This window comes from Lemur catta, chromosome 13 (assembly GCF_020740605.2).
Source record: "Lemur catta isolate mLemCat1 chromosome 13, mLemCat1.pri, whole genome shotgun sequence".
NCBI lineage: Eukaryota > Metazoa > Chordata > Mammalia > Primates > Lemuridae > Lemur > Lemur catta.
In genome coordinates, this window is record NC_059140.1 from 6,311,832 (window position 1) to 6,325,392 (window position 13,561).

The following is a 13,561-nucleotide window of genomic DNA, read 5'->3' on the forward strand; positions in this document are numbered from 1 at the left end:
GGACTTTTAGAGCAGTCTGTTGTTGAGTCTAAAGCTACATGGTTGTCACTAACAGCAAATTATAACACCCAAATCCAATATCAAACCCCCAAATTCATACTACAATGTGAGAAGAAATTTGCTTTTTTTCCATTATTTCATGTGACAAATGTGCAGTACATGAAGGTTTATACAAAAATTATTAAATTCTTCATGTAGGGCTTATGAGAATTTAAAATATTAACAATGATTCTGACAGTTATATAATAAAATCCAACATAAGTACCTAACAAAAGTCTTCTGCAGTTTTCACTATTTTGTTTTTGATTTTTCAACGACCAACTCCAATAATCCTGGTATTATTTTTTTCTTATTTATTTATTCAAAGTATAGTCAAGTGCAGTTGTGAGAAAGGGAAAGAGTAGAACAAGGAATTTGACCTATAACTGACTGAAAAATCAATTGAGATAACTCACTATCTGCAGAGAGGCCATCTTAAGCTTCAAGAACGGAAAGTTTGAAGACTGATAGAAATTTTCAGAGTTCTGGTCTGCCAAAGTTACCTATAAATATAGTGACCAAAATGAGTGGGCATGGTAGTTGGGTCTTTGTTCCCCAAACTAGCCCAGCAATTCCTCAGGAAGCCAGTCTGTAGCTGCTCCTCTCTGCACTGCAACACCATGGGGAGGGGCCCCGTGTCGGCAGAGGAATCCCACAGTCCACGTGGGCAGAGGGTCTGCCTTGGTTTGGGTTCCAATGAGCATACTTGAGACAGACATTTGCTGTGACTCCCCACTCTGCCTCTTTGCAGACACTACTAATCAATCATAGTCATAGGATCCTCACCTCAGTGCCCAGTTAGCAGTGACACATGTTCTATACATGCAGATCAGTTAGGTTTTCATTATTTTCTTGGAACAATTAAAACCTTATTTTTTTCCTTTAAGCATATCTGACCCTTCATTTTGTTTTAGACTTTTTTTCTTACATACCTAATACTCTAGATTCTATGGTCTAATATCAATCTAACACACAATAGTATGAACAAGCTGTAAGGCTGGTGGCAGGTACCCCTCCCTTCCCTAATGAAAAAAGAAGTCCCTCCTATCCCTCAATACCCGCCCCAAAGCTGAAACAAAGAAATTCCTCACTCCTCGCACCGACATCTGGCCGAAGAAGCTCCCATCCCCCAGTCCTAAGAACCTATATAAACCCACTCAGACTGCTGGGCGGGGCGGCTTCTCTGGTTCCCACTCCGTGGGTCCCCTGAGGCCCGCCTGGGTCCCTCTCTCAGGACTCGTTACCCCCACCCGGGAGCGCCCCAATAAAGCCTCTTTACTTATCCTTTTCTACTCTGCTCGTCTTTCTTTCTCTGGCACCGGCTACTTCAAAGAAACCTTACACAAGCAACAGTAGGAACAACCAAAAGCTGTCTAAGCTTTTATTCTATTGCAATGAGAAGCCAGTGGCAGTGTTTAAATGGGATAGTGGACAGCATACATTATGTTTTTCAAATTTTCAAGAGATTACTCTGGATGCTGAGTGGAGAACAGTCTGTAGGAGGGCAAGATAAGAAGCAGGCAGAGGGCTAAGAGGCTGTCTTTGGCAGAAGATCAGTGGGAGAGGAAGGTGGCTGAAACTGGTTGTAAACATGGAGACAGAAAGAAGAGGCTGCAGTTGGGATTCGTGCTGCAGACAGAGCCAACAGGAGTTGCTGTGGGATTGTATGGGGGCTGAGAAGGGGGGAGGAAACTGTCAGGTGGGGCTCTGTTCTCAGTTCTTGGTATGCTCTTGGCTGAAGAATGACCAGACACACCAAAAGCAAAAACTGCTAAAGGCTTTGACTTTTTCTCTGCTATCTGAAACCTAAATCATGTTGTAACTTTTTCCTTAAATGTGCCTTCTATTATTTCAATAGGAAAAATAATCTCAGGATAATCAACAAACAACAGAGGTATTTTTATTTTTGTAAAAACACGTACTGTCATTATGAAGCACTTAATACATCCAGTATTAGAGAAAAGATACAGTCTAGCCACTGCCTGTCACACACATGGTTTCTGTACAGCAGTTGATTATTCCAGTTCCATTTAATTATCACTTGCATGGAGATTTTATACTAACATTTTTATTTTCCTTAAAATGGTATCTGTGAGTTGAGAAGATTAATTTCAGAATTAGAATCATAGAGAATTTAAGCATCAGTTTAAATTTACTAAGATAAAACATTAACTGCCATCACTATGGATTAAATTACATTAGGAGAAAATAGAGTTCAGTGTATAGTCTAGGCCTCCAGCCTATTTCCAAGAGGGCAGCACTTGCCTCAGAAATGATTTATCATGAGTGTATTTGGCAGTGGACCAGATTTAAATCCAGAATAATCCCCTTTGTAGACAGGAGCATTTACCCGACTCCTGATAAGCCTCCTTCACTTACTGACTCTGCTTCTCGGGCTGAAACCTAAAATACCTGACTCCTTTCTGATTTTAGGACTATGGTCTCAGTGTGACAGTTTTGGCAGTCAGTGTATGTGTGTGGAAGAGTCAGGAAAACCCTAGGATAGACTCTTGCCATTCTGTGACCTCACCTCCCCATGAAACTGCAACTATCATTTTATCTATACTGGCAATGATAGTGAACACTAGTGGAGCTGAGACTTTTTTTATTTTTTTGAGACAGAGTCTCACTTTGTTGCCCAGGCTAGAGTGCCACGGCATCAGCCTAGCTCACAGCAACCTCAAACTCCTGGGCTCAAGCAATCCTGCCTCAGCCTCCTGGGACTCAGTAGCTGGGACTATAGGCATGTGCCACCATGTCGGGCTAATTTTTTTTATATGTATTTTTAGCTGTCCATATAATTTCTTTCTATTTTTAGTAGAGATGGGGTCTTGCTCTTGCTCAGGCTGGTCTTGAACTCCTGAGCTCAAACAATCCACCTGCCTCGGCCTCCCAGAGTGCTAGGATTACAGGCGTGAGCCACCGCGCCCGGCCTGGAACTGAGACTTCTGAAAAAACTTAGTAATGAATCCCCCAAATAATTGCATGTTATCAATCAGCATCTCTAAGGACACCATTGGAGGGTTTCCAAGAGGCTCTTCTTTTTCCGTGATCCTTGGAGGGTGTCATATGGAAGACAGTGGGAAATGCTGAGGTCTGACACGAGAGGGCCTGGCAGTGAAGCACGTGTTGTGTACTGGATTATGTGCTTCCCTGAGAAGACCTTTTACTCAACATTTAACACTTAGTTAATTCTTAGATTTCTGAGATGCCCCTTTATTTAAGTTATGGGAAGAATAATTAGGTGATATAAAGAAACTGAAAAGGATTCATCAATGGGTTAGATGTAGATTGAACATAATATATGTTTATAGTAAAATCACTAAAGAATAATTAGCACAACTCAATGTACATTGATTTTGAAAACAAAAGGATATGGAAATTTTCTAGAAAACTATTCTTTACCACTATAAACCTCTGTTTAGAAAGGAAATCTAAACAATATAATATTCATAGGAGTACAAAAGTTATAAAAGAGGCTCCCACAAATACAGATCCAGGATAAAGTAGTTAACAGGGGAATTATACAGTCATTTTAAATATCACATAAATCAATGCTTTTAACTCAATTTAACAACATTACAATAAAAGTAATATTAATACTTACAAATAAATTACAGAAAATATGGTAAATATTTCTACAAGCTGTGAGGCTAAGTCTGGCCTGTGACTTAAATCAAGAAATGTTAATAAAAGAAAAGATTGATAGAGTACACAGTATAAAACCAGGATATTGTACATGGTAGGAAACAGCATAAGTCAAGGAAAAAGAAATATGCCAAATGGGATAGCTATCTGCAGATTATATAACAGAGAAAGGGAAGCATGAATGTGTGTTCTAGAAAATAAGAAAGCTCTCATAACATATGGTCTCATGGCACAAGGACACAGGAGGCAATGTGAAGGGTCCCTCACTGACCTAAGATGGGACAATTTGAATTCAAAAATAGATTTAGACTGCAGTGTATGGAATCCTATCAAATATACAAAATAATGTTAGGAAAAAATATCATTCATATGTTTTCTTTGTTTGCTGGGGCCACTGATCAACCTAAATATAAATAAAAGTGTGAAAAACAGACATGCATCCAAATGTGCTGTCTTAATTGGGATGTTCTGGATGTTTAAAATACAGATTGGCTTTGAAAAATTTAGTACCAAAAAGTACTTCATTAATAATATGGTATCGATCACATATTGAACTGATAATATTTTGGATATATTGAGTTAAATAAATTATTACAATCAGGTTCACATGATTCTTTTCTTTAATGTTGCTACTATAAAACTTAAGATGACACGTAGCTCCTACTTTAGTTCTTGTAGGCATTGCCTGAGAGGACTGCCTCCATTTTCAAAACTCGGGCTGCCTCCTCAAAAAAACAGAAGCCATGAAGGTTATAAAATGTGGTTAATTAATTAATTAATTTTAGAGACAGGGTCTTGCTCTATTGCGTAGAGTGGATTGCAGTGGCCTGATCATAGCTCACTGTAGCCTCCAGCCCCTAGGCTCAAGTAATCCTCCTTCCTCAGTCTCCTCATTAGCTGGGACTACAGGCATGCACCACTACGCCTGGCTATTTTATTACTATTATTATCTTTTGTAGAGATGGGGTCTGTCTCTGTTGACCAGGCTTGTTCTCAAACTCCTGGCTTCAAGTGATCCTCTTGCTTTGGCCTCCAAAAGTTCTAGGATTATAGGCCCGAACTCCCAGGCCTAGCTCAAAACCTTAAATTTTAAAATAGTTATTATAATTTCCAATTTTGAATATTATAAATATTAAGCACAATGGATATAATGTAATATGCAAAGTTAAATGTGAATGTCTTCCAGGCAGTCCCAGGTCCCTGTCTATAGGGAGAGACAACCTTGGTTGCGCCTATGAATACACGAGGTCCCATCACCTGTCACTCACGAGATTACGGGAGGGGATTGGGGCTGTACCCAGTCAGGAGCGCCGGCCTGGGCTCTGGCCACTGAGGCTCCCGGCGGGGCAGGAAGGGGCGGCTTCTACGGTCTGGCGTGGTTTCGGTCCCTTCCGTTAGCCCGCCGAGCTCAATCCCCCGTCACTGCGCCTTCTCCTTCGCTGGGAAAGGCCGCCTGGTCTGTGCTGCGGCCTGTGTTGCCCCGTGCCCGGCAGGTCCTGCGAGATGCTGTGAGGGGGACACCAGGACAACACGGACGCCGGGGATGGTGAGTGTGCGGGGTTGGAACCCGCCGGAACCGGCTGTGGCGGGTCACTCCCCCCCCCCCGCGTCAGCCCCGGAGTCTGCGGACCCGAGTCCCCGCCGATCAGCTCGGCCCCCTGACGGCCGTGGTCGCGGGGAGGGGCCGGCGCCCCAGCCAGGCCCTGGGAGCCTGCCCCGCCCCCGCGGGACCTGAACGGCAGCAGGCCCTCCCTGGGCAGCCCCGAGCCCGCAGCCCCGCGTCTCTTCCGGATTGTGCGGTAAGGACAGGAGGGTCGTTAGGGGCGAGTCCCGACTCAGTGGTGGGTTCCATGAGGGCCCCAGTCTTTTCTTTCTCCTGTTAAAAATTAAACTAAGACACCGTTAGAACATTAAAGAGTTTATTAGCGCAAACAGTGAGGTATGAGTCAGGAGGTCCCCAGCCATGGTTTGTGTTTGGGGGTCCACAGGAGGGGCTTGAAGGAAAGGATTTTATAAGGTGCATGAGGAAGGAAACCAAATTCAATAATTGCTTGGTTACAGTTATGTAGTCACCTTATTTGATCTGTCTAGGTAGCTATCTTCTGGTTCTATAATCAGAGCGTAATTGGTAGTTTGTAGTTTGTACCGCCTAAATGTTGTTGCTCTCTAAGTTAGGAATTTACAAAAATTACATTTGAGTTAGATTTCTGTATCCTTAGGTAGGAAGTCAGGACACAAGGGTCAGTTCAGTGTAATTGCCAACTATTTAGTTATTTTAACACTGCACAGAAGGACTTGTTTCTCCCTGCATTTTCCAAAGTCTGCAAGGAGAATCTCAAATCCACTACACCTTTCCCCCAGATTAACTCTTCTAAGGTTTGCAGTAAAATCCTAAATTTCTAGTTTTTCTCCCACATTCCCAAATGTCAACTTTCACTTACCGGGTCACATTATCCACTATTTGTCCTTTATCGTACTTTTCAAAGAGACAGTATTTTAATTGTTTTTCATTTTTCACAGAGTAGTACGTGGCTCTTTTTAAAATATTTGTGTTTCTGAACATGAGGAAATTAGAGAACATTCACTTGACACTCTGCTTTATCAATTCTTTGTGCCGCTCCTTATTTTTTTTTTTTTAAAACAGATTCTTGCTCTGTTGCCAAGGCTAGAGTGCTGTGGTTTCCACTTCTTTTGTCTTCTCCAGGCAAAAACATCTTACCAGAATGCCTTTGGGTTGAGGTTTGTCTTTAGAAACTTTATAGGGTGATGTGTCCTTAGCCACCCTCCTGTCTTTTCCTGGTACTGGATTTTACAACTGTCTGGGGATGACCCAGAATGCCCGCAGTGGCCATGTCTCTTGGAATGTCTACTGAATATCAGCCCCGGCGTCTTCTCCAAGAGGACAGCCTGAGATATGGGGCTGGAGCCTGTCAGGAGAACATCAGGATGCCTTGGGGCTGAGTGGAATCTCCTGGTATATCCTTCATCTAGAAAGTTAACTTCTTGAGACATTAAGAGTTTCTTCCTCCATCCCCAGTTTTCATTTTTTGGAGACATGCCAATTGGATGCTGGTATTGAGGAAAAAAGGCACAAATGATTCCTGTTCTCAGAATTTTCTCACTCTATTGAAGGGAGAAAAACTATCCCAAAGGATAAGGAAAACAGACCCCAGTGAGGTGGTGTAAGAACATGCAAAGCAAAATGCACTTTGGGCACACAGAGGGACACAGTGCAGGGACTCCAGGGACAAGGGTCATCCAGTTCTTCAATAAGAAGAATGGGGATGGACAGATGTGCCAAGTGATAGGATGGCCTGACTTGTCAGTCATTTGAGTCCCACATGTTATTGTTTCTGTCATCACTGCACCTCCCTGGGGTTGCCACGTAGAAAATATTTGTTCACTTATTTTAGATTCAGTTTTTCTTTAACTGTTAAATAAATTTTAGCAGTAGAGCTTGAAGCCTAAGAAAATATTTTCAAATGGGCATGAAATATGTGGATCTTAGGAAAAATATCTGGTCATATATTCTACTTGTTAAAAAATTTTATTTATCATTTTTCTTCCCAGAGTGAGTGTAGTAAGTTTCTCAGGTATGTTCTTTATTTGGAGGTGATTTTGGAATTCCGGGCCTTAGCTTTGGGAATGCTACATGAAAAAGGAAATAGGAAAAATCTCTCTTCCCTTTTGGTTGCAGAGAAATGAATACATTTCTACCAGAAAGTAGAGTAGAAAAATGGGTGAATGACAAAGATTCAGCAAAACATCCATTCCTCTTTTTTTTTTTTTTTTTTGCAAGGTGGATAGTTTGTGACAGTGGCTAACTCTGTTTTATATGCTGTTGTTAGGATGTTGGAGTTCAATGATGAATGTTAGGAGACAGGATTTGGCAACTCCTAAATGTGTTTACTAAATGATTTTTATCATACAAATAATAATTAAATGAACTGTTTATTGTCTAAAAGAGATAGATACTTTTGCTTTTCCTGTTGAGGTGTGACACTTTACACAAATTGCTTTACAATTTCTGTGATATTATAATAGATACATTTTGTTTTTTCCCTTGATTCCTGGCTCTCAGCTTTTGTAAGCTTTGTTATTTCCTTAGCAATAGGAACATCCTTTATTAGATTATTTGGTCTTTTGTCCTTGGTTTCTGAGGTAGCTCCTGACCAGTAAAGATGAAAAATAGTATTTTGTTATTTACAGCAAGCTCTTTATAACACTTGAGCTTACCTTAATTAGAGGATATTTGGAAAACCTCTAGAAACCACTGGATGGGAGGCTGGTTGCCTAAGGAACCAGCCACTTGCCCAGAGGTATAGAATTTTCCATCCCACCCTGAACCTTTAGAGAGGAGAGAGGGGCTTATGGTTAAGTTGATTACCAATGACTTATGGTTTAATTTTGTGAATAAAATGAAGCTTCCATAAAAACCCAAAAGGATGGGATTTGTGGAGCTTCCTGATAGCTGAACACACGGACATTCCTGGAAGGTGGTGAGTCAGTCAAGGACATGAATGCTCTGTACCCATCCCTCTTTTCCAGGTAGATGGTCTTGTAAGTGAACTGGGTTTGAGGACACCCAGCTGGTGCTGGTGTATACTGCAAAATTGATTGCTTGCTTGTTGATAGGAAGAAGTCACCTCACCTTTGGTTACAGAAATCTGTGTTGATTGTTGTGGTATGAGAGCAGAGGAAAAACCTTATGATTTGAATTTTTCCCATTTAGAATTTTGTTTTATTCTATAAATATGACACTGAGTTTGAATGGTGTTGCTGGCTTCTTTAAATATGGTTTATCGTTTATATAAAGTTACATAAATAACACTGAGCAAAAAGCAGAGTCCTGAGCCCAGTGACTCCAAACTAAGGCCAAACTTGAGCCTGCCAGAGGAGGTCTTTCAAGGCCCAGTGAATTCTTCCTGGGGAGCCTTCACTGAAAGTTTCCCAGCCTGCTCACTCCAGCAAATCTTTTTTGCCATATAATTCCTGTTTTCTCAAGTATTTAAAAATTTTATCCCATGATTTAAGTATAAGCTTTTTATTTTCTTGGTTGAATTTATGAGTGTACTGAGTGGTATGGTCTGAAGAAACAAAATTAATTTTTGAAGTAAGTTGTTTGTTTTATGCTGAGTTTTAAAAAGGTATAATTCCACATGCACTCACCATCCAGGTGAATAAATAAGCACTGGGGACAGGGACAGTGGCTGATGCCTGTGATCCGAGCACTCTGGGAGGCCAAGGTGGGAGTGTTGCTTGAGCTCAGGAGTTTGAGACAAGTCTGAGCAACAGCAAGACCCCATCGCTATAAAAAAAGAAAAAAGAAAAAAATTACTGGACATCATGGCATAAGCCTTTAGTCTTAGCTATTCAGAAGGCTGAGGCAAGAGGATCCCTTGAGCCCAGGAGTTTGAGGTTGCAGTGAGCTGTGATGATGCCACTGTACTCTAGCTGGGGTGACAGAGTGAGACTCTGTCTCCAAAATAAATAAATAAGTAAGCATCAGGCAATTGTTTGTCTCCCTAGAGGTGATATCACTCTTGATTTTTTTTTGTTATTCTTTATCACTTAACCGTCCATTTGTCATAAAGCAGCGTTTTCTTCATTTTTGTCTCTTTTGACTTTTCAGTAACTTAAGATTACTATTAATATATGATTAACATTATGCTGAAAAGATTTTTTATGGTTTCTGTGCCTCATTCTGTGTCATACAGGCTATGGTCTGGGTTTGTGGATCACCCAATTTACTCCCCAATTTCACTGATTTTAGTACTTGAGTTGTTTTAAGCTTTGTTTTTTGATGTTGCTGATGATGTCATTCTTGGTTTTGTTCTCAAGTTGCATCACTTTATAAATTTGTCAGCCTAAAGATAGAAACTAAGGCACAAAATGTATGTTTATTTATTTATATTATTATCATTTAAAAGCATTTTTTTTATTTCAGCATATTATGGGGGTACAAATGTTTAGGTTACATATGTTGCCCTTGCCCCACCCCAATCAGAGCTTCAAGCGTGTCCATCCCCCAGACGGTGCCCACCACATGCATTAGGTGTGTATATACCCATCCCTTCCTCCCCACTCCCACCTCCCTGACACCCAATGAGTGTTATTAATATATGTACACTTAGGTGTTGATCAGTTAATACCAATTTTATGGTGAGTACATGTGGTGCTTATTTTTCCATTCTTGGGATACTTCACTTAGTAGAATGGGTTCCAGCTCTACTCAGGAAAATACAAGAGGTGCTAGATCACCATTGTTTCTTATAGCTGAGTAGTACTCCGTGGTATACATATACCACATTTTATTAATCCACTCATGTTTTGATGGGCACTTGGGTTGTTTGCACATCTTTGCAATTGTGAATTGTGCTGCTATAAACATTTGAGTGCAGATGTCTTTTTTATACAGTGTCTTTTGTTCTTTTGGGTAGATGCCCAGTAATGGGATTGCTGTATCAAATGGTAGTTCTACTTGTATCTCTTTGAGGTGTCTCCATATTGCTTTCCACAGAGGTTACACTGGTTTGCAGTCCCACCAGCAGTGTATGAGTGTTCCTATCTCTCCGCATCCACACCATTTATTGTTTTGGGATTTTTTGATAAAGGCCATTCTACGTGGGGATAAGTGATATCTCATGTGTTTTTTTTTTTTTTTAAGGCTGGTCAAGTGAAGCAGTGGGAGTGGAGAAGGAACAAAGGAATCTGTAACTGGTTGTGATCAATTAGTTGTAAACACGACTGCACTTGGACCAACCTCATTGTGGTTTTGATTTGCATTTCCCTGATGATTAGAGATGTTGAGCAATTTTTCATATGTTTGTTGGTCATTGTTCTGTCTTCTTTTGAAAAGTTTCTGTTCATGTCCTTTGCCCACTTTTTGATTGGGTTGTTTGATTTTTTTTCTTGTAGATTTTCCTGAGTTCTATGTAGATTCTAGTTATCAACCCTTTATCAGATGTGTAACATGTGAATATTTTCTCAGATTATGTAGGTTGTCTATTTGCTCTAGTGATAGTTTCCTTGGCTGTGCAGAAGCTTTTTAATTTGATCAGGTCCCGTTTATTTATTTTTGTTGTTGCTGTGATTGCCTTTGGGGTCTTCTTCATAAATTCTTTGCCTAGGCCAATGTCTATAAGGATTTTTCCAACATTTTCTTCTAGAATTCTTATAGTTTCACACCTTAGGTTTAAGTCTGTTATCTACTGTGAGTTGATTTTTCTTAGAGGTGAAAAGTGTGGATCCTGTTTCAGTCTTCTGCATGTGGCTATCCAGTTTTCCCAGCACCATTTATTGAATAAGGATTCTTTCCCCCAGTGTATGCTTTTGTCTGCTTTGTCAAAGATTAGTTGGCCATATGAAGATGGTTTTATATCTGGGTTCTCAGTTCTGTTCCATTGGTCTATGTCTCTGTTCGTGTGCCAGTACCATGCTGTTTTCGTTACTATAGCCTTGTAGTATAGCTTGAAGTCTGGTAAATTGATGTCTCCCAGTTTGTTCTTTTTGCTTAAGGTTGCTTTTGCTATACTGGGTCTTCTCTGATTCCATACGAAGCATAGAATTATCTTTTCTAGATCTGTGAAAGATGATGTTGGTAACAAAATGCATGTTTAAAGTATTTACTTGAGCAATGTCGGGGATAGCTGCCTGGAAGTCTCAGACCTAAGTAACCTTGGATATTAGCTCCATTTGGTCTTTATTACAAGAATGCTTTTGAAGGGAAAAAAGAGAAAAGAATTGGGCCAATAAAAAGTTTTTTGTCAAGAATTCTCATTGGTTTACCCAAATACTGACGGGTGATTGGCTGTACATTGTTGAACTATAGGGTATATGTTATGGTGTCAAGGGTGTAGCATTGTTAATTTATAATAGCTACTTGTGGTATCTGTAAGTCAAGAGCCCGTACACCAAGCAGCTTCTAGAAATTATTACTTAGCTCAGGGGTCAAGGAGTTGAGTAGGACATAACTGGTGACTCATTCCTGTGACTGTCTGGGCCTGATAATTTAGAGGAGATGTGCATTCCTCAAATTAAAAAAAAACTTTCTTTTATTTCTTATTTTCCTTTTTTGATCAAAATTCTTCTCTTTGAAAGCATTAATGATCTAAGTGTAAGTGTCAAGGTATCCTGCACCACTGAGAGGGGTCACTTCCAGATCGTCCTGTCCTAAGTCAGGTGGTGGGGAAAGAGAGAGAATATGTCTCAGTGAGGAGTTTTATGGATGCCCTAAAACCAAATTGGAATCCATCACAGAGTGGCAAAAGTGAGATTTCAGTCAAGTCACTGATTTATATAGCTGCTGTCGCTTATTTTATCATCTCCAGTTTTTAGAATACAATGACTTTAATTTTCTTAGGACAAGTAAAACAACAAGAGACACATAGCATTCATAATTGGATTAGTAGAAATATAATGCACATAAGGATTATAAAAAGAGGATTTTTATGCCAGAACAACAATAACAAAAACCCTATTCTGTTACAGAGCCAACTAAAAATATCATGAAGAAAATCAAATCCAAGTTCTTCTTTAGAGACTTGTAACCAAGTGACTTTTCTGATTTTTCCTAGATGAGTTTCTACATCACTGGAATTATTTATATATATATATACAATAAGAGGTATTTGCCATGATTCATAGACCTCCTTGCTCAGCTAGTATATAATCCAAAATAATGTAATAGCCTACTACAACCTCAGCCAGTGCTTTAACAGCTTTTTGTTGAGCTGTGATGGAGGCAGTGGTTTTGCCATCAGTTTTTTCTAAGGTTGATTTTTAATCATGTGTTTATATGAAGCGTCACCCACTAAGGCAAAAGAATTTTCCCTAAGAAATGCAAAAAGCTATCTTCTTCATGGCCAGGCAGATAACTAGCATTTTCCCCAAATATAATGCCCATTTAAAATAAATTAGTGTTCATGCCTAGAGAAAAGTTTGAGGAAACTAGTCCAGTGTTCACTTTCTTCAGAGCTATCTATAGATAGTGGGGGAACAAATATCCTAAGAGACGTTGCCCTTCAATTTAGCAGCACAGGGATTGGTCAACAGTACCTACTATGGCTCCTTCCAATGCAGTGGGAGGGAATCTTTTATTTAATGTTATTGCCAATAAACAAAATTTCTAGGTTGGCAGTCATGATCATTGACATCTACATCTCCTGGGAGCTCACTGTTAAAAATCTTTAATCAATGTAGAATCTTTAGTGAGAAACTTTGTAAGGCCTTGACAATAATGAAGAATATCACCCACATTTAAGATGAGCTGGTTTGTAGGGTACTTCTTCCAGGTCCATGGGCCTTTCTGTCACTATTTTAAAGGGAGAAATCTGATGTTTTCCAGATGGGGTAGAAGGTAAGTTAAACAATATCAAGAGAAGAGCCTTTTGCCAGAGAAGGTGAAAAGTTTCTGTGAACTTTGCCAATTGTTTTTTTTTATTCCATTTGTGCATTCCACCGGTTCAGAAGACTAAGAGTGGTATACACAATGAAAATGCTGAAAAATTGGCCATATGTAAATAGATTGAATTATTTGACCAGTTAAATTGGTTTTTTGATCTCTGTGAAGTTTAGAAGGAAGTCCCAAAGATGAAACAGTACAAGACTTAAAATGATCATGGTTGAAGATGCAGTTAACAGAGAAATTTGGTCCTTTTTCACACTTTACTAAAAAGATAAACCAAAGTCTCCTATTATCTCATCAATACTTTATGAAAATATTACTTTAAAAAACAATTTGTACCCTTTTATTATTATATTATTAATATTAAGGCTAATTTTAATAAAACTTTGTAAACAGATCTATCTAATTTCAATCAGCTTTTACCATACTAGATAATGTTTCTATAAACTCTTAATAACCTCTTACAAA

General features: G+C 39.6%; 1 protein-coding gene across 1 annotated transcript in view; it reads left to right on the top strand.

Moving 5' to 3' along the window:
* The first annotated feature begins 5,049 nt into the window (after positions 1-5,049).
* The window catches only part of LOC123649199 (zinc finger protein 665-like), a 38,989-nt gene continuing 30,477 nt past the window's right edge, over positions 5,050-13,561 (top strand). The window contains exon 1 of the mRNA XM_045567159.1: positions 5,050-5,233. Within this exon, the coding sequence (XP_045423115.1) occupies positions 5,231-5,233 (3 nt within the window). The 5' untranslated portion in view covers positions 5,050-5,230. The remainder of the gene's footprint in view (positions 5,234-13,561) is intronic.